Source organism: Triticum aestivum, chromosome 6D (assembly GCF_018294505.1).
Source record: "Triticum aestivum cultivar Chinese Spring chromosome 6D, IWGSC CS RefSeq v2.1, whole genome shotgun sequence".
Classification (NCBI taxonomy): Eukaryota; Viridiplantae; Streptophyta; class Magnoliopsida; order Poales; family Poaceae; genus Triticum; species Triticum aestivum.
The window spans coordinates 494,579,129-494,601,263 of record NC_057811.1 but is presented as its reverse complement, the minus strand read 5'-3'; the positions used below and the strand labels follow the sequence as shown (position 1 = coordinate 494,601,263).

The 22,135-nt window shown below is 43.6% G+C and overlaps 1 protein-coding gene and 2 pseudogenes across 2 annotated transcripts; all 3 read left to right on the top strand.

Moving 5' to 3' along the window:
* Positions 1 to 605: 605 nt before the first annotated feature.
* Positions 606 to 7,284, top strand: LOC123146381 (uncharacterized; annotated as a pseudogene).
* Positions 7,285 to 8,991: 1,707 nt separating this feature from the next.
* LOC123142831 (eukaryotic translation initiation factor 3 subunit B-like) lies at positions 8,992 to 11,552 on the top strand (annotated as a pseudogene).
* A 1,257-nt stretch (positions 11,553 to 12,809) lies between these two features.
* Positions 12,810 to 16,544, top strand: LOC123146379 (callose synthase 3). 2 transcript variants are annotated; one of them, XM_044566037.1, is made up of 12 exons: positions 12,810 to 13,033; positions 13,693 to 13,817; positions 13,910 to 14,006; positions 14,131 to 14,214; positions 14,309 to 14,425; positions 14,536 to 14,628; positions 14,742 to 14,833; positions 14,908 to 15,034; positions 15,851 to 15,988; positions 16,066 to 16,145; positions 16,220 to 16,294; positions 16,489 to 16,544. In XM_044566037.1, the coding sequence occupies exons 2-12, from the start codon at positions 13,744 to 13,746 to the stop codon at positions 16,523 to 16,525; spliced, it is 1,014 nt and encodes a 337-aa protein (XP_044421972.1). In that variant the 5' UTR covers positions 12,810 to 13,033; positions 13,693 to 13,743; the 3' UTR covers positions 16,526 to 16,544. The 2 variants fall into 2 exon arrangements, with proteins under 2 accessions (XP_044421972.1, XP_044421973.1); XM_044566038.1 differs by having other exon boundaries at positions 12,817 to 13,033; positions 14,184 to 14,214.
* The last annotated feature ends 5,591 nt before the right edge of the window (positions 16,545 to 22,135 follow it).

Below are 22,135 nucleotides of genomic sequence, written 5' to 3'. Positions count from 1 at the left end.
CAAGGAGTGTCGCCAACCTCGCCATTGGTGCGGACGACCACCGGTGAGATCGCGCCATCGTGCGCGTACTCACTTCCATGCCGGATCTCCGCCATTGAGTACCTCCCCGCCGACCGGATCGATGGATCCGGGGAGGAGCGTTGCCAGCCTCCCCATCGTCCTCTCAGCAGTTTCTGCAACAATGCTAACAACGACATTGTTGCTTAATGGTGGTGGTGAACATGATGGTGCTAGTGCACGAGGCGGCGCGGATGTTTCTGCAACATGATATTTGTTGCAAAAAAAATTACAGAATAGAGAGCAGAGATGTTCCAAATTTGCAACAAAGTTTTCGTTGTAGGAATGTTGCAACAAGAGTCTTGTTGCAGAAATACATTTTTTTGCAACAAGAGTCCTGTTGCAGAAAAAAAACAGACAGCTCGCATCATCGGATAGGACGGCTCGCAAGGCGGTGGGGCCAACGTGTAGCACGCCCCTTGTCAAATCCACAATTTATGAAGAAAAAAAATGCGAACTGTTTTTTGTACGATGGAATCCTTGACAAGCTGTCTTATGTTCTCTCGTTCGTTGCCTTGGAGTTTTGAGAAAATCTATTATTACTAGTCCTAAAACCCCCACGTACACCTCCCTGCGAGTTAAAACCCTACCTAGATACACAACGCTGCCTCTCGACGCTCGATCGATAGCTAGATAGCGATCCATGGCCGCAGTAACGAGGCCACAGCTGGAAGCGCGGGCGCGGGAGCTCGGGGTCGACCTCACCGCCGTCGACCTGGACTCCATCACTCTCCCCGCCGACGCCGGCGACTTTCCCTGCAGGTATAGCACATCGATCCTCTCCTCTTCGACCTAATTCCTTCCTCATGATCGACCAATATGCATGCATGCATGATCCAACCCACGGCCCCCTTTTATATCTTGCCCAACTAGGTACGTGCAAGCAATTTACCCCATAACTTTGGTTCTTGCTAACTCTCTATATATGTGACTACTGGTGGATTACCTGTAATATGTGCAGCAACGATGATGATGATGATGATGATGATGAGGTACTGCTACTTGAGAGCGATGTTGGCCCTCCTCCGGAGCTCGAGACAGGTTTCGGGAACGTGATCATTGTCGACAATCTGCCAATTGTTCCGGCGGAGAAATTCGAGAGGCTGCAGTGTGTCATGCGCGCAATCTATGGCCAAATTGGTGTCATCAAGGAAGGCGGTCTATGGATTCCTATACTCTACACCACCTACGGCTACTGCTTCATCGAATACGCTACTCCTAAGGTGGGTATTTTAGTTCCTGATTTATCTTTTCCGTTTATCTTTCCTGTGGAAATAATGATGCTTTGCATGCTTTATATATTCACCTTACATTACTGACCAAACCTTTTCAACTTTCATTGCGTTGAGTTATACGACGAATTAGCCATAAACTTGTTGGACGATTGAAAGATATATAATGTTATTTGACGATGAATGTGCCAGGAAGCAGAGCTTGCGAGGCGAAAAACCAACCTTTATGCGCTGGACAGGTTTCACAAGTTCCAGGTTAACATGTTCGATGACTTTGACAAGTACATCAAAGTCCCTGACCAATGGACGCTTCCTGATGAAATCAAGCAATACACACCTGCGGTGCGGTAAAAAAATTTTTTTGACATATACAGCCATATCAGATATGTTTCTGATGCATTGCCAACCAATTAATGCTTGGCGTTTAATGTGTGTATTGCAGCCTAACTTGCACAAGTGGCTAATGGATGGGAAGGCGAGAGACCAGTTTGTCATCCGTGTCGGTACGTCTACCGAGGTGTACTGGAATGATGTTGTGCCTGAACTTGCCTACCAAAAGCAGGTACTTAGTTTTCTTTTCGGACTTCTTGCATTGTTCCATACAGTTTGATTGATAAAAAAGTTAAGCCCGTGGCATGCCACACTTCCATAAGTAGAACTAGTATATCATGCATATATTGACCTAGCTTGCCCATTATTTTGCTTGCCAGCGATGGACCGATAGTTTTGTTGAGTGGTCTCCTCTTGGTACATACTTGGCGACGGTGCATAGGCAAGGTGCACAGGTGTGGGGCGGCGATGGTGACGGAAGTACCTTACTATCAGCGTTAGTGGTTGCAAAATGTATTGGCAAAACAATGGAGAGTATCTTGCCGTCCAGGTAGATCGGCACGCAGAAGCGGAGAGGAGAACTTGTTGCACTAGTTTGGAGCTGTTCAGGATCAAGGAGAGGGGCATCCCGAGGGAGGTCTTTGAATTGGACAAGAAGAATGACAACATAGTTGCCTTTGCGTGGGAGCCAAGAGGCAGCCGGTTTGCTGTTATCCACAGCGATGGGTTTAAGCATGACATAAGCTTCTACTCGATGCACTCAGCCGACGATGTTAGCCGTGTGTCGAAGCTCACAACACTCAAGGACAGGCAAGCTGATGCACTGTTCTGGTCTCCTGCGGGGAAGTTTATCCTTCTTGCTGGGCTCAAGGGTTTGAATGGCCAGTTGGAGTTGTACGTACAATGTGGATGATCTTGAGACCATGGCCACAAGAGAGCATCCTATGGCGACTGATGTCATGTGGGATCCCACTGGAAGGTGAGTGAGCTAATCACGTGATCACGTTTGGTGTGGAGCTATACATAACTAATCTTGATTCTTTTCAGATTCATCGCAACTGCATCACTCGGCCATGAGATGGGAAACGATATTCGAGTTTGGTCTTTTACTGGCAAGCAGATTTACAAGGCGTCCAAGGAACAGTTTTCCCAGGTAGGTAGAAGGGCCTCCATCTATCATTGGTTATATATTGTTGCTCTACCGTGGCAATGCTATGCCCTTTATTGGCTGACCGAATGAATAATGACTGTTGCAGTTCCAATGGCGCCCAAGGCCACCTTCACTTCTTACTCCTGCGAAGGAGATGGAAATCTCAACTCAACCTACAGAGAAGGCTGAGTTGCTGGTAAGTGCAAGTAGCTGATTCAGACCATACAGGATAAGAGCGCGCCGAGAGGAGGAACAAGCTAGTCTATGCATGATGAATCCAAAGATGTCGAGGTGGAGTGGAGGTCACCGGGAAACTGTTTGCCTTGAACATGGACTGGATCAGGAGCAAAACCCTCTAGTTTAAACATGGGCAAGCAAACCTGGAGTTATGCTGTGCTCGTCACGTAACAATTCTCTTATCGGAATGTGTGCTAGTAATCCAAACCTGACTGAGTGCAGCTTGTTCATTATGAACTAACAAAAAATATATGATTGTTGTGCTTGAATTGGTTTGCTTAACAAGCAAGCAAGCAAGCATTGTGGTAGCTGCTGGTAGTAGCTAGTAAGTGACAATGGATGAGCACCCAAAGAAAGGAAAGAACGACTCTTTTTCATGTTTTTGCATACACATACACAAATGCTTTATCCATCACTCCTCCACTACTCTTACGTAGCCACCAAGGAAAAGATTCAGTAATAGAAAATGCAGCTACCTATGGTTCCTTCCTTCACACTAGTAACTGTACTAACTCCTGTTCCCCACTCACGGCCAATTGATCGACCATATATATAACTACCTATGGCGATGGCATGTCTTTGCAGTGTAGATTGCCAAGACCCCACGCTTTGGCTACGACGAAAGAACTCGGCATAGACAGTTTTTCTCTCATCTTTTTTCCAGCTCCCATCCCATGCATATGCATGCTTTATCCATCCCTCCACTATTATTACGTAGCCACCAAGGAACGATTCAGCAATAGAAAAGGCAGCTACTACTTTATTCCTTCTTCTTTTCTTTTCTTTTTTGCAGGGAACTACTTTATTCCTTGGTGAAAGCTGCTGCCTTTCCTTCACACTACTACTGATTACTATATATACTAACTCACATTCCCTACTCACGACCGATCGATCATACTTATTTCCTTCCTACTTCCTCCTGAGGCGTGAGGAACAGCAGGATGGCATCCTCCTCCTCAATCGTCCAGGTCGTCAGTGAGTCCACCTTGGACAGCGACGTCGTCCCCTCCTCGCTCATCGAGATTGCACCCTTCCTCCGTGTCGCCAACGAGGTCGAGGCCATCAACCCACGCGTCGCATACCTATGTAAGTAGTGTGCTTACTCTTCTTCTCCCCACACATTCATCCACTGCTTGTTAGTTACAGATTCCTTCTCACAACTCTAATCCATTGCTACCCCGCAAAAAAAAAACTCTAATCCATTGCTACTCCATTCACCTGTGTATTCTATTACTCAGTCTCCCACCACTACTCTACTTTCTTGCGTCTATTATATTACATAGTACTTTTTTTAAAAAGAAGGATAGCCCCCGGCCTCTGCATCAGAGTAATGCATGAAGCCTATTTATTAAAAAAAGTACGGAAACAAGATCTTAGGTCCAGTATTACTTAGTACTCCCTCCGTTCCGATTTACTCGTCGTGGTTTTAGTTCCCTCCGTTCCGATTTACTCGTCGTGGTTTTAGTTCAAATTGGTGGTGGTGATAGTAGCAGCAGCAGGAGTAGTAGTGTCACTGTCCATGGATTACTGTTAATTAATTCCGAGTGGCCATAATCCCCCTCTCTAGACGCACTACAGAGTGCTACAATACCTGTTTTGTTGTATCACCAACAAAAATTTACCGAGTATGTCCCTTGCGTGCATGCTAGGTCGATTCCATGGCGGATTCGAGAAGGCGCATCGCCTCGACCCGCTCTCCAATGGACGTGGTGTCCGGCAGTTCAAGATCGCGCTCCTGCAGAGGCTCGAAAGGGTACATGCAGCCTACTTGATTACATTCCTTTCCGCGCTGCGTTCTACTACTTATTTAGCTTCAAAATCATAGGCGTATGCGATAGTATGTTTCTAATCCAGCAGGTATACGTACCGTATTAAGAGCTTTGCTTTCCTTGCAATGCATGTGCTTTCTTCCTCAGGAAAACGACCCCACCTTGAAGGGAAGGGTTGAACAGAGCGATGTTGTCGAAATAAAGAATTTCTACCAGCAATACTACAAGATGTACATCCAGGCGCTCCAGAATGCTGCAGATAAAGCTGAACGGTGAGACAAAGTGACCCATCTCTGTTTTCCAGTGCTAGCTTCTGAGTGCTGTGCTGACTCATTTGCTCAGTGATCAGCTCACAAAGGCTTACCAGACTGCAGCTGTGTTGTTTGAGGTCCTCAAGGCAGTTAATCAGACGGTAGCCAACATTGCAGCCTTTTGTTTCTTTTCTCGCACTACTCCTGCATGTTTCCTCACAAAAAGAAACCACTGCTATTACTGACTGATGTTATCTAAAGAAGTGTTGGTTTCACCTCCCTGCTGCGACTGTTGCAGATTTCCGAAACACACAACCACGTCGATCCTGATAGTTCTATCATGCGACGTCCCAAGGTTCACATCCGTCCTGATTTCCTTCCCGAGTTCTCCATGAGCTTATCATACATGCTTTGGCAAGATGATGATTACAGTATGGCGTATACTACTTTTTCATTGTTACATGCAGATCCATGCCGCTTATCACGCCCTTCGTGACACCAAGGGTCTGCCATGGCCCAAGGACCATGAAAAGAATGCTGATGCAGATCTTCTTGAATGGCTTCAGGCAATGTTTGGGTTTCAGGTTATCACAATTCACAACGCGGCGACTCTTTACCTTTTTCTTTCATACCAATCATAGTCATGTCTATCATTTGTTTGTGAGCTCTGATACATGCTCTCTTACTTCAACAATAACTCTGCAGAAAGATAATGTGTCCAATCAAAGAGAACATCTCATACTCTTGATTGCCAGCATGCATATAAGGCAGATCTCCAAACATGAACAACACCCAAAGGTATACCACCTTTTCTAACATACACATGTGTGATGTGTGTGCACATGGACACTTGTGTAATCTTACCATTTAATCATTCCCTTTCTGGATATATTTTCAGTTAGATGACCATGTGTTGGATACAACAATGAAGAAGCTATTCAAGAACTACAAGAGATGGTGCAAGCACCTTGGCCGCAAAACCAGCTTATGGTATAATGTTCAACCTCGAGTGGTCCACTAATTAATCCCTTGCTCCACTAATTAGTTGATCATTATGTTTCTAGGCTGCCGACAATTCAACAGGAAGTACAACAGCGTAAGCTTCTCTATATGGGCCTTTACTCATATGGGGCGAGGCGGCTAACTTGCGATTTATGCCAGAGTGTCTTTGCTACCTCTTTCATCATGTATGGTCAATTCCTAAACGCTGATCAAGAAAGTTCCCATCTAATTTGTTTGCTCACTTTTCTTATAGTGATGCTCTCTTACTATTTTAGACCATTTTAAATGGGCGAAAGGTTGAGGGTAGTACATTATATGTATGTGCTTGAAAACTTTGCATACCATTTATGTTTTTATTGCACATTCATACTTGTTCACCTTTAGCAATTGTGTAGTTGTGTTCATGGACATGATAGGTAAAAAGTAATTGATTATCAGGGTTGTTTGTTGGTTTATTGACTGAATTGGGACATCGCCATATTTCTACACCATAGCTCTCTCGGTGAGATGATTATTGGGAAGTGATGGTTGTGCTTTTCTGCAGATGGCTTTTGAATTGTACAGTGTGTTGGCCGGAAATGTGAGCCCAACAACTGGTGAAAATGTTAGACCATCCTATGGTGGGGAAGAAGCCTTCATGAAGAAAGTTGTGACTCCAATTTGCAAAATTGTAGAGATGGTAAATTTCTATATTTTCATGCTTATGTTCTAATTTCAAGCACGGTCAGCATATATCCTTTGGGCTTTTTACACAGGAAGATGAAAGGAGCAAGACAATAAAACCAAAATACTGTCATCGGAGAAATTATGATGATCTCAATGCGTACTTTTGGTAAATACAGCATAATTCTTTACTATATTGGTTGTACTTTTGTGAGGAATTAATTAATTTTACATTGCTTATCAGGTCAAGCGATTGTTTTCGATTAGGATGGCCAATGAGAGCCGATGCTGATTTTTTCAAGAAGAGGAGCAACCTGTGCGAGTTGTGCTCTTCTTCCCCACCACAAGTGTTTGTGCGTATGTGCTTCATCTTGGCCACAGTCAGGTCTTGGGTCCAACAGTCACGGCGGTGGTGCTGGTGGAGTGGACGAGGCTCGCCAGAGTTCATATGGTCGTCAACAGTTAGTGATGGGTCAGTGAGTGATCTGGAGTACTGCTTGATTGGCAACAAATGACTACTGTCTATTAATCCCGCTTTCTGTAATAGAACTTGTACTCCTTGTTTGGCAACCAATGACTACTACCTCCGTCCGGAAATACTTGTCGCACAAATAGATAAAATTGGATATATCTAGAACTAAAATACATCTAGATACATCCATTTCTCCGACAAGTATTTCCGGACGGAGGGAGTATTTATTAATTCTAGTTGTGTCCAATAGAGCTTATATGTTGCACGCACACACAACACTTGATGGATGTTGAATCACTTTTTAATGGTTATTTTTTACGAGCAAATAGTAGAAAAATACCAAGGAGCTCTACAGGATTATAACGTGTTTAGGTCAAGTTGCGAGAAAATTATAATGGCGGACAGTAGGCGTCAACCAACTGATTTGGTGTAGAAATCAGTTGGCTTGCCCGCCGTCTGGTCTGTCCATCGCCAACCGTTTGATCCTTCTGGCACTGGAGCGCCTCGCGTCTTCCTCCTGGCAGCACGATGGTGCCTCCCCTGGAACCCGCAACAGCACCTTGCCCAGCTTGCAGCGATCAGAGTACGCCGCCGACCCACGGCGTTGCAGCGCCGCCCTGTTTTCCAGAACGGCACCCTTTCTAGCTACACTCCAACGCAGCACCGTGCGGCCCACCGATGCTCCAATTGAACACCGGTGATGCTCCATCACAACACCGCGCATCCCTGGCGGCTCGGCAATGCTCCATGGCAGCAATAGGGCCTGGCGATGCTCCATCGCAGTAGGGGAGCCTGCCTATGAAGTAGTATGCATGCTTAGGTTACTGCTTTGCCTTGTTACTTTCGATATCATGCTTATGTTGGGTTCACCATACCATGCTTTATTTTTCTGGAGATGATGGTTATGCTATGATGATACATGTGTAGTAACTATGATGGTGATGGTGGCAGGCTGGACAGTTAGCCTTGGTGTTTTGTTCCACTCCATCAGACATAGGACCCAAGATTCTGCACACTTAGGTTCAAGAACGAGTGTGCTAACAACGCATCGGGATGGCCTATGGGCTCCACCAGTCGACTGGGACCCTACGTCTGCATACCTCAAAACTTAAAACTATGCAGGATTCAAGTTGTACTAGATCAAGTCGATCGGTTCAAGTTGTCCATAACCACCGACATGGCTATTCAAATAGATTTATTCCTGCAGGGTTGCAACAATTTGCCCATTATAGGCTCCATATGTTTTCCCTTTGTCAACCTGTTTTAATGTATATCACTTAAATGTTGCTTCTCCTATATTTAATTGTATGACATAACAAAATTTCTATGCACGTTAATTTTAAATGCTTTATTAACTATAGTGTAACATGTATTTGCATGTATGTGTGTGTTTTCATATATATTAATATCATTAAATATCAACCATGCAAAAATATCATTAAATATCATGATGCAGATTTGTAAAGCATATAATTAACAAAAATATTAATAGTAGTCTCTAGTGTATTATTAGGCAAGTTCATATAAACTTCTAGGGTATGCCAAATGTGTCCTGCAAGTTGAGTTCATCATTAAAAATCAAAAACATGTGCATGATTTGTATTTTTTTACTTCAAATAGCACATGTAAACAATTAAGGCTGTCTTAGATGTATTATTCCCACTGTTGTAAGTTTCCCATTTGACTGTCATTCATTCTCATGTGTGTAGAGGTGGGTTGTCCTAAATGTCTTTGATGTGAGGACTAGTAAAGTGATGTGGAACTTCAACGGAAGATGTTGTCATACATGTTTCAATGAGTTCATCATTGGTGGAAGAACTGATCTTTCATGGCCAATCTTCAGGTGAAACACACACCGACAATCCGCTTTTTAACGAGCGCCCAACTTCTCATCAAGTTGTCATATATAGTCAGATGCTTAATGTATATAGTTTTACGTGTTTGAAGGTGGATGGTCTAAATATGTGCTATCTGTTGAAAGTTGAGTCTGGTGCAAATTCCCAGGAAGTCGAGCTGCGGCGGAAATACCTTTTCAACGTCAGCAATTGCAAAATGTACTAGCAAGACAATGGAGAGTATCTTGCCATCCAGGTAGATAGGTGCGCAGAATCAGAGAACACAACTTGCACTAATTTTGAGTTATGCATGATCAAGGAGAGGGGCATCCCAATCTTTGAATTGGACACCAAGAATGACAATATAATCGCCTTTCTGTGGGAGCCCGGAGGCCACTAGTTTGTTGTTATTAATGGCGACGGGAGTAATCACGATATAAGCATATATTCGATGTGCACAACCGACAATGTTAGCTGTGTGTCGAGGCTCACAACACTCAGCAACAGACATGCTAGTGTAGTGTTCTGGTCTCCTACAGGAAACTTCATTGTCCTTTTGGGCTGAAGGGTACCAATGGCCAGTTGGAGTTCTACAGTATTGATTATCTTGAGACCATGGCCACACAAGAGCAGTTGGAGTTCTACAATGTTGATGATATTGAGACCATGGACACAGAAGAGCATTCTATGGTGACTGATGTCATGTGGGATCCCACAAGAAGGTGAGTGTGCTAATCACCAATAATTTTTTGTGCCCTCTCTATTTTGGAAAGTTCTGGAAAATTGTCAAATGTTAGCCATGTACTACATAATAGCTTAACATATGGGTTATTATTTAAACCTGAAGTGTTGAAATATATGTTCATTAGGTGAAACTATAGACACCTGCGTTCTCAAACTGTATGATTGAATTCTTACACTCAATGCTTATTGCATACAACCTAAACAGTTGACTATATATAAGTAAGCTTAGATTGGTTCCCATCTATAATAATTTAGTGGAACTATCCAGAAATGACTTTGGACCTGGCTATTTTGTTCAGATATGTTGCAACTGCATCGGCTGTCCATGGGAGGGAAAGCGATATTTGAATATGGTCTTTCACTGGCGAGCAGATTTACAAGGTGACAAAGGAACAATTTTCCCAGGTAGGTAGAAGAGCCTCCATCAATCATTGGTTCTTGTTGCTCTGCCATTGCGCTTTATTTGTTGACTCAATGAATGATCGTTGCAGTTCGAATGGCGCCCGAGGCCACCTTAACTGCTTACTCTTGCGAAGGAGAAGTAAATTTCAATGAATGATTGTTGTAGTTCCAATGATGATTGTTCCAGACTTCCAATGTAACCATTAACAGTCCAATTGTTTTCCCTCAGCTGGAAATAAGGCATTTGCAATAACAAACACATTTTCAGATAGAAATTAGAGCCATGTAGTAGGGAACCTTTTTTTTTATGGATTGGGAAACATAAAATAAGCTTTCTTCCCAAAAAAATAAAGCTTTCTTGCTTAATTGATGAATAGGGTGCATTTCCAATTAATGTGGTATACATAAAAAATTGTCATCAGATCATATTTTTAGGGGTAAAACACCCATTACAATACAAGGCTCACACGATCATTACACTAACGCCGGATAGGGGATTGGCTAGAAATGCCCTGATAGGGTAACCAGAGACCGGGACAAGAGCATGCCTTTTGGAAAATATTTGTACGACCCCCCCCCCCCCGCGTCGCCTCCCCGAGCGGGGCGACCGGGGGCTCTCGTCGCCCCTCCCAGCCCTCCCCTCCCCCTCCTTCCCTTCCGCCGCCGTCGGCCTGGGCCACCGGGCCTTGCCCGCGTGGTGCCGGCGGCGGCGGCCCCGGCCTTTCCCCCCCCCCCCCCCGCATGGCGCCTCGGCTCTGGCGGACGGCGGCCGACGGGGGTGCTCCTCGGCGACAATGGATCCGGCGGCGGCGCGGCTCCCCGGGCGGCGGAGTGTTGGGTGGCGTGCGGGCGGTGGCGCGACCGCTTGGCGGCGGGGCGGCGCGGTGGCTCGCGGCGGGCCTCCCGGCCCAGATCTGGGCCCTTTTGGGCTCGATCTGGGTATGGGCAGGCCTGGCCCGGTCTGCTTGCGGCGTCTCCGGCGGGTCGGGGGCGTGACTCATGCTGGGGGTGGTGGCGACGGTGACTCGCCTTCTGCAGCGCGGCGACGGGGGCTTCGCGAGCCCGTTTCGGGCTCGACTGGGCCGGGGGTGGCCCGGTTTGCCCCTGTGCTGCGTCCGGCCGGATCCCGCCGGGGGCGGTGGAGGATATCCCCTCCCGCAAGGCTGCTGATGTTGCCGCTCCTGGTTCCTGGTTGCGTCGTCTTGTTTCCGTCGGTCCCGTTTCATTTGCCATGGTGAGACAGCGATGGAGACTGCTCGACCGTGGTGGCGCAAGTTGGTGGGCGGTGTGTTTGGTGGCGCGGGATGGATCGTCTGGGGTCGTGGTTGGTGGGTGGTTGGGAGAAATCCTTGTCGGCAGGGCCGGCGCCGACGCGGTGACGCCCGTGGGCGCCGCCGTGCCTTCCTGAAGGGCGTCGGACATACCCCTTCCACCTCACCCCTCGCATATCGGGGGAAACCCTAGGACATGTCCGGGCAACAGCGTCGTCATCGTCGCGATCCTTCTTGAAGGTGTTGTTTGGTATGTGGCGGTCCGGAGTGCTAGGAGAGTGGTGGAATTTTCCGGTGGGCGCGGCGGTTGCGGGTCCTCATCGTTTTCGTTGATCCGCCGTTGTTGGCATTATTTTCTCTTCAGTTCCTTTTTCGTTTCTTTTGGGCTTGCTTGTGCTGAGGCCCCAGCTAGTGTATCGTGTGGTTGTTGCTTTATAATATAAAGCGGGGGCAACCCTTTTTGGGTAAATATTTGTACAAGAGCTAACAAGGCACACACTGACATATATTAAATGCAAATAAGTTACTCGTAATCGGACCAATATAGTGCTGTCTGCTAAGGTTTCTTTAGCGACTGACTGGTGAGAGGAACAAGTGTGTGCTGCTCTGAACCTTAAAATGACCTGCACTTTCATATGCATATACATGAATGTTTTGGTTTGTTGCCAACTAACGGCAATTCAGGCACGATCAGCGATGTTAATGGGACATGGTTATAATCATAAGAGAACCAGCAAGTCCGAATGTGTAGAGTGATTTGGGAGCGGAGAAGACAATGAGTTATCATGTCGGGCCTACTTCTCTTGTCTTGTCTTCTGCCCTCGCGCTTGCTTCATCTAACGTAACAATTCTCTTCTCTGTAATGTTGAACAGTACTGTAGTATGTTGGCACACTTTCGTTACTGGAAATCGACGGGATAACGGTTGTCTTCTCGGAATATCTGCTAGTAATTGTTATCGATCATTTTGACTGACTACATGGAGCTTGCTTGTTTATGAACTAACTAAAATTGTCCCCTAAAAAACTGAAAATGTTGTGTCTGAATTGTTTAACTTAACAAGAAAGCAATGTGCCGTTGGTAGTAAGCAAGGATTAGCACCCAAACAAAGGAAGAAACAACAAAAGGCATGCATATAAGACTACTTTCCCCTCCTCTCATCTTTTTTGCCAGCTCCCATCCCATGCATATCATGTGCTTTCTCCATCACTCCTCCATTAGTGTTGCGTACCCACCAAGGAAAGGATTCAGTAATAGAAAAGGCAGCAACATACGTGTCATCGTCTTTATTCTTTTGTGAAAGCGGCTTTGATCTGTTCCATTTCCTTCACACTCCTACTGCGCCACTCCACTGCTATATATACTAACTCCCATTCCCCACTCACGGCCGATCGATCTACCATATTTATTTTCTTCCTATTACTTCTGGACTCCTGCGGCTCGATCATATCGCTCCTTCCCGGTGGGATGCATGGCGCCCTCCTCAGCCTCCACCGTTGAGGTCGCCAGTGAGTCCCTCTTCGACAGTGAGGTCGTCCCCTCCTCGATCGTCGAGGTCACACCCTACCTCCGCGTCGCCAACGAGGTCGAGGCAAGCAACCCACGCGTCGCTTACCTATGTATGTGACCTCTTGCACTTCCCTTCCTTGGCACATTAATTCATTCATTCGCTGCTTGTTAATTACTGTTACCAATGCAGTATAGCAGATTCCTTCTCCACTCTATTACCGGCCACTCACTAGTGAGCATGTATATTCTTTCTATTGCTCACACCTGTATTATATATTCTTCCTCAAGTACAACTAGTGCCATCTTACTGCCAGTGACACTCCATGGCCTGTGTTAATTGTTACTCCTTCCGTAAAGAAATATAAGAGTAGAGTAGTAATTCAAAACAACCGGTAGTAATTCCCTAGCTGCGCTTCAGAGTAGAGTAGTGCTTGTTTTGTTTTCTCACCCACACAATTTAATATGTCTCTTGGGTGCTAGGTCGATTCTTTGCCTTCAGAAGCTTGAAATCGTATGTGTGTTCTGTATACATGCATGATTTTCCCGCCCGACACAGCCTTAAGAGATGCATCATATTTTGCGGCGCTGCGTTCTATTCCCTCCGTAAAGAAATATAAGAGCGTGATCTAAATGCTCTTATATTTCTTGTTTACAGAGGGAGTACTTATTATAGCTCCAAAATCATAGGCGTATGCAATAGTACGTTTCTAATCCAGCAATGAAACTAATTGCTTTGGTTTCATTGCAACGCATGTGCTTCCTTCCTCAGGAGAATGATTCCACCTTGAAGGGAAGGGTTGAGCAGAGTGATGCATGCGAAATGCGGAGTTTCTACCAGCACTACTACAAGACGTACATCACGGCACTCCAAAATGCCGCCGATACAGCTGACCGGTGAGAGAGCAACCCATCTTCTTCTTTTCTTATGCTATTTACTGAGTGCTATGCTGACTCATTTATGTCTTTTTTTTATTTCATTTTCTCAGTGCTCAGCTCAAAAAGGCGTATCAGACTTCAAATGTGTTGTTTGGGGTCCTAAAGGACGCCGTTAATGTTTCACAGAAGATCCAAGTTGATCACGCCGTAAGCTGCTCTCTAGCTAGTACCCAACATTAACTGTAGTCCTTTGTTTCTTTTGTCACACTGCTAGCTCCTGCTTAATATGTTTCCTCACAAACAAAAACACTGTAATTGATTGATGTATCAGATTCTGGAAACAAACAACCATCCTGACAGTGCTAATCACTATCTTCCTGACAGTGCTAATCAGACTATTATGAGATATCCCAAGGTCCCATCCCCATCCTGATTTCTTCCAGAGTACTTTGGCAAGATGTTGAGATAATTACGGTATGACTTGTGCTGTTTTTCATTATTACATGTAGATCCAAGCAGCTTTGCATGCCCTTAGTGACACCAGGGGTCTGCCATGGCCCAAGGACCATGAAAAGAAGGCTGATGCAGATCTTCTTGAATGGCTTCAGGCCATGTTTGGGTTTCAGGTTATCACAACATGGCGACTCTTTACCATTTGCATTCATATCTCATGCCCACAATTTGGTTGTGAGTGCTGATACATTAATTCTCTCTAACTTCAACTATCACTCTGCAGAAAGATAATGTGTCCAATCAGAGAGAACATCTCGTACTATTGCTTGCCAACATGCATATAAGGCAGATCTCCAAACCTGAACAACAACCAGAGGTACCGCCTTTTCCAACATACTGACATACACATGTGTGATGTGTGTGCACATTGACCCGACCCTTGTAAAATGATATCATATTTACTCATTCCCTTTCTGGAAATATTTTCAGTTAGATGACCATGTGTTGGATACAACAATGAACAAGCTATTCAAGAACTACAAGAGATGGTGCAAGTACCTTGGCCGCAAAACCAGCTTATGGTATGATGATTAACCTTGAGTGGACCACTGATTGATCCCTTGCTCAACTAATTACATGATCATTATGTTTCTAGGCTGCCGACAATTCCACAAGAAGTACAACAGCGTAAGCTTCTCTATATGGGCCTTTATCTGCTCATATGGGGCGAGGCGGCTAACTTGCGATTTATGCCAGTGTGTCTTTGCTACCTCTTTCACCATGTATGGTCAATTCCTAAACGCTGATCTAATTTTAGACCATTTTAAATGGGCAAAAGCTTGAGGATAGTACATTATATTTCAGATTCTTTGCTACGTCTACCATTTTAAATGGGCGGGGTGTCTAACTTGCGGTTTATGCCACAGTGTCTTTGCTACCTCTAAATTTCTAAAATCATGTATGGCCAATTCATTTCTTCGCCAAATTAAATACACGATCTATTTACTAAACTGGAGAACTGGGTTTAAAACTCTTAATTAAAGGATTTTAAGGTCCTAATTATGTTTCCTGATTACAATGGAAATGATGCAAAGACTACTATGCTAGTATTTGGGTATGTCTGGAGAGTTGACAAAATGAATCCTAACTATTTTTCTGGTCATCACCAAAAAATTAGGTTTTTGTTTCGATGGCCGCCAATTGTTTGTCATGCCAACTTAACTCTAGATATAAGTTCTTCCCGAGGAGATCCCGTAAACACTAACAAAAAATAAGTTATAATGTGGTCCATATCTTTGCTTGATCCCTTTTCTTCTATTGATGCTCACATAGTAGTTTAGACCATTGTAAATCGGTGGAAGGTTGAGGTTAGTAGTACATCATATTTCTGTGCCGGAAAGTTTTACATACCATTTATGTTTTTATTGCCCTTTCATACTTGTTCCCATTTAGCAATTGTATAGTTTGTGTTCATGGACATGCTAGTTAATAAATGCTTGATTGTCAAGGCTGTTTTTGTTGGTTGATTGACTGCCATAGCTCTTGTGATGAGATGATTATTGGCAAGTAATGGTCGTGCTTTTTTTATTCCGTTGCAGATGGCTTTTGAATTGTATGGTGTGTTGGCTGCAAACGTGAGCCCAGTAACTGGTGAAAATGTTAGACCATACTATGGTGGCGAAGAGGAAGCCTTTTTGAAGAAAGTCGTGACTCCAATTTCCAAAATCGTAGAAACGGTACATTTCTTTATTTCCATGCAGATGTTTTAATTTCAAAAACAATCAACTTATATCCTTTTGTTTTTTTTACATAGGACAAAGCTGAAAGGAGTGGGACAATAAAATCAAAACACTCACATCGGAGAAACTATGATGATCTCAATGCGTTCTTTTGGTAAATACAACATAACTCGTTATATTCGTCACAATTTTGTGGTCCATGCAATTAAATTTACATTGCTTTATCAGGTCAAATGACTGTTTCCAATTAGGATGGCCAATGAGAGCCGATGCTGATTTTTTTCAAGAAGAGGAGCAACCTGTGTGAGTTGTGCTCTTCTTCCACCCTCCTCCGCATGCTCTCCGACATTTTGCAGCAGCTAGAGTCATCACTGTCTCTTAAGAAAAGCTCAAAATGATAGCTTGCTGGCACAAACGGGAAAATGCCAATATTTCTTTGGTGAGGAAATATCAATAAACCTCGAAACAAAAGCCCATAACTTTAAACAAACCCGCAGGATGCTGAGATACGCGACGGAACATACCAAAATATGAGGGACATCACCAGGTAAAGAACAACTAGCTATTATTCACGGGGAAAAATATGTTTTTCTTTAGAAGGAATAACACATCATTTTGTACCAAACGACTGATAGCACCTCGACAATGGTTAGTTATTGGAAACTCAATGAATTTTTACTTGGTGGTGAGAAAATAGAAGGTAACTTGCGTCCGAATAAAATAATGCAACCCATCAATGACTATTTGGATGAATGTGGTCCGTTCGATCTGGGGTTTATTGGTACCAGTTTAGAGGAGGGTGGGGGGTATTCCAGAACGCCTCAATCGCGCAGTTTGCAATGAGGCTTGGACGAATAAGTTCCCTTTGGCGGCCCTGGTTAATAGTATATTATAATTGTACTCATCGTTTTTTTTGTCCAAGTATGTATGTCCCTAAGATGACCCCACACTCAATTCACCAACACCGAGTTTCATGTGCTCTGCTTCAGGGGCGCCATCCGCCACCCCGCCGAAAGGGCTCCGCAGCATATGTCTTATGGAGCCTTGTGCCCGTTGTGCAACATCAGCCCATCCACCACGGAGAGAGAGGTTGACCAGTGCGTTCGTGTCTGGCTTCACGATTTCATTCGAACTAGATGTCTATGTAGTAGTCCGGCAAATTCACACGGTCGGTCCGGGACGATGATCCCCTTGAAAGTACTCCTCATGGCACTTCCCTCACGGACCCATGGTCAACAGTCATGCCGCCTTTTGCGAGAAGTGTTGAATCGTTGTTGTGCAATGTGTGGCTACTTGTAAGTAAGCCCGGTTTAGTCAATTGATATGATGGGTAAGTCTAACTAAGGCTTGTGCATCATCAATTAAGCTCGATGGGTTGGTGTGAATGAGAGTAATAACAAGCTAAGCTAACCTGTGTTGATTGACCGAACCATCATACGTCGAGATGTTTACGCCTTGGGGAAAAGAGCTTCCCGTCATTTTTTTATTTCGACCCAAGAGAAAAGATCTCGCTTTCTTGTTTTCAATTTCATTTTAGTCTCTCTGACAAAGCCCCTATATGGTGAGATGGGAAAAGGAGAAAGAGAGAGAGAGAGAGAGAAAACTCCAAAACCAGCCACGCACGAGAAGCATTGATGGATATGGATTGAAACTTTTCGGGCTCACATTGACCCGCTACCGTCTAACTAGACAAAGAAAAAAACACTCCTATTCTTCCTTCCCTCCCATATCGCTGCTGCCACCCACCACCTCGTCTCCCTAAAACATCATCGTCGGCCTCTGCCCTTCCATCCACTGACGCCCCAACCGAAAACCTCGTCTCTTTATCTCTATCTCTCCTGTAACTCCTCGGCACCGCCACCTATGTGAACCCATTCTGGCGGCCATCGACGGCACGCAGCACTCTTCGATGCCTACCGCACATCCTAGGCTCGGACTAGTCTTCCCGTGTTTTGTCCCTATTGCCAAGGTCCTCTCTCGCCCCTCTTCCATTGGGTTCCCTTCCCCTGCATTCCCTGATGCCCTCACTCTATGTTGGTAGTGATACGTCTCCAACGTATCTATAATTTTTGATCGCTTCATGCTATATTATATTTTGTTTTTGGATGATTAATGGACTTTGTTATACACTTTTATATTATTTTTGGGACTAACCTATTAACCGGAGGCCCAGCCCAGAATTGCTGTTTCTTTTGCCTATTTCAGAGTTTCGTAGAAAAAGAATATCAAACGGAGTCCAAACGGAATGAAACCTTCGGGAACATGATTTTCGGAACAAACGTGATCCAGAGGACTTGGACCCTACGTCAAGAAAGCAACCAGGAGGGCACGAGGTAGGGGCGCGCCTACCCCCCTGGGCGCGCCCTCCACCCTCGTGGGGCCCATGTTGCTCCACCGATGTACTTCTTCCTCCTATATATACCTACGTACCCCCAGACCAACAGAAGCATCCACGAAAACCTAATTCCACTGCCGCAACCTTCTGTACCCGTGAGATCCCATCTTGGGCCTTTTCCGGCGTCCTGCCGGAGGGGGCATTGATCACGGAGGGCTTCTACATCAACACCATAGCCTCTCCGATGATGTGTGAGTAGTTTACCTCAGACCTTCGGGTCCATAGTTATTAGCTAGATGGCATCTTCTCTCTCTTTGGATCTCAATACAAAGTTCTCCACGATTCTCATGGAGATCTATTCGATGTAATCTTCTTTTGCGGTGTGTTTGTTGAGACCGATGAATTGTGGGTTTATGATCAAGTTTATCTATGAACAATATTTGAATCTTCTCTGAATTCTTTTATGTATGATTGGTTATCTTTGCAAGTCTCTTCGAATTATCAGTTTGGTTTGGCCTACTAGATTGATCTTTCTTGCAATGGGAGAAGTGCTTAGCTTTGGGTTCAATCTTGCGGTGTCCTTTCCCAGTGACAGTAGGGGCAGCAAGGCACGTATTGGATTGTTGCCATCGAGGATAACAAGATGGGGTTTATATCATATTGCATGAGTTTATCCCTCTACATCATGTCATCTTACTTAAAGCGTTACTCTGTTCTTTTGAACTTAATACTCTAGATGCATGCTGGATAGCGGTCGATGTATGGAGTAATAGTAGTAGATGCAGGCAGGAGTCGGTCTACTTGTCGCGGACGTGATGCCTATATACATGATCATACCTAGATATTCTCATAACTATGCTCAGTTCTATCAATTGCTCAACAGTAATTTGTTCACCCACCGTAATACTTATGCTCTTGAGAGAAGCCACTAGTGAAACCTATGGTCCCCGGGTCTATTTTCCATCATATTAATCTTCCAACACTTAGCTATTTTTATTGCCTTTTATTTTACTTTGCATCTTTATTATAAAAATACCAAAAATATTATCTTATCATATCTATCAGATCTCACTTTCGTAAGTGACCGTGAAGGAATTGACAACCCCTTTATTGGGTTGGTTGCGAGGTTTTATTTGTTTGTGTAGGTGCGAGGGACTCGTGCGTGGCCTCCTACTGGATTGATACCTTGGTTCTCAAAAACTGAGGGAAATACTTATGCTACTTTACTGCATCACCCTTTCCTCTTCAAGGGAAAACCAACGCAGTGCTCAAGAGGTAGCAAGAAGGATTTCTGGCGCCGTTGCCGGGGAGTCTACGCAAAAGTCAACATACCAAGTACCCATCACAAACTCTTATCTCCCGCATTACATTATTTGCCATTTGCCTCTCGTTTTCCTCTCCCCCACTTCACCCTTGCCGTTTTATTCGCCCCTCTTTCGTTCGTCTTTTTCGCTTACCTCTTGTGTTGCCATGTGCCTTCTATGTGCTTGCATCTTCGCTTGCTAAATATCTATTGATATGGATCCACTTAAAGTGTTCTACTTGGATCATCTTCGATCCCTATGCGCTCGTGATGAAATCCCAACTAGCCTAGTTGATGGGAAATCTTTAGATGAGCATGCTCATTTTGTGCGTCACCGTTTGACTGAAAAAGGGAGACTCTTATGGAATCAAATAAACAAATTGCTGTGTTATGCTTGGAATCTTTGTGAAATTTATGATATTACCTGTTGCTCTAAGAACCCTAAAAAACACCTTCCCTACCTATGTGAGTTTAATGAAAATGAAACCTTGTCTTCTTATGCAAAGGGTGTTTAAAGTTACTATGATATCAAACAAATTGAAGAATTAGTTGCTTTTAAGGGTGCTTATGAAGTTGCTTCTTTGATTGAAAAGTATGATATTGCTCTTTACGAATCTGAAAATTTTGAAATACTTGAATATTGCTATGAAAACTATGCTCATAATGTCTATGTCAAAGAATTTATTGAAAGAATGACCGTTGCTTCTAAAGAAAATAATGATATGCATGAATCTATAGATAATTATGATTCCGATGATTTGAGTGAAATATCCCTTGATGAACATGATGCTTCTTGTGGCCATGATGCCAATATTTATGAAGATGAATTTGCTATGGTTCCTTATGTTAAACATGAGATCGTTGCTATTGCACCCATACTTGATAGTTCCGTTGATGAAAAGCATGATTGCAATGATTTTACTATAAATTCTCTTGATGTCAATTGTGCTAATAATATATAAAACCCTAAGCTTGGGGATGCTAGTTTTGCTATGTCCTCTACTTGTTGCAATGATCATGATTGGGGTGATTCTTCTTACGATCTTGAAAATTTACTTACTCCCCATGATGAATATGAGATTGATAATAATGTTTGCAATAATATTGAAAGTGGGTTTGGAAGAGTGTCAACTTTAGATCCCACATATTTGGAAAATGTTCAATCTTATGAAATTTTTGATAAAAGTGGGTTTGGAGAGGTCATGACTTTAGTTAATGTTGATCCTGCTATTTTGGAAGAGTGTCAACTTCGCATGCATGTGGATTGTGTTGATAGCTATTTTGTTAAATTTTCTTATGATCCCACATGTAATTATTATGAGAGAGGAAAATATGGTTGTAGAAATTTTCATGTTGCTAAATTACCTCTCGTTATGTTGAGATTACTATTGTTTCTTTCGTCTTCCTTGCATATGCTAGTTTTTGCTTGCTATGATAACTTGTTTGCCTTTAAGATGCCTATGCATAGGAAGTATGTTAGACTTAGATGTGTTTTTCATATGCTTTATGATGCTCTCTTTGTGCTTCAATTCTTGTCTTTTATGTGAGCATCATCGAAATTATCAATGCCTAGCTAGGGGCGTTAAACGATAGCGCTTGTTGGGAGGCAACCCAATTTTATTTTAGTTTTTTTTGCTTTTTGCTTCTGTTTAGGAATAAATATTTGATCTAGCCTCTGTTTAGATTTGTTTTTATGTTTTAATTAGTGTTTGTGCCAAGTTTAACCTATAGGATCTTCTTGGATGATAGTTATTTGATCTTGCTGAAAATTCCAGAAACTTTCTGTTCACGAAAATAATTGTTAAAAATCACCAGAACGTGATACAATATTTATTCCAATTGCTTCTGATCAATAAAAAATTGTCTAGGTCGTCCTATTTTGGCTGAATTTTTGGAGTTCCAGAAGTTTGCGTTAGTTACAGATTACTACAGACTGTTCTATTTTTGACAGATTCTGTTTTTCGTGTGTTGTTTGCTTATTTTGATGAATCTATGGCTAGTAAAATAGTTTATAAACCATAGAGAAGTTGGAATACAGTAGGTTTAACACCAATATAAATAAAGAATGAGTTCATTACAGTACCTTGAAGTGGTGTTTTGTTTTCTTTCGCTAACGGAGCTCACGAGATTTTCTTTTAAGTTTTGTGTTGTGAAGTTTTCAAGTTTTGGGTAAATGATTTGATGGATTATGGAACAAGGAGTGGCAAGATCCTAATCTTGGGGATACCCATGGCACCCCAAGATAATCCAAGGACACCAAAAAGCCAAAGCTTGGGGATGCCCCGGAAGGCATCCCCTCTTTCGTCTACTTCCATCGGTAACTTTACTTGGAGCTATATTTTTATTCACCACATGATATGTGTTTTTCTTGGAGCGTCTTGTATGATTTGAGTCTTTGCTTTTTAGTTTACCACAATCATCTTTGCTGTACACACCTTTTGAGAGAGACACACATGATTCGGAATTTATTAGAATACTCTATGCGCTTCACTTATATCTTTTGAGC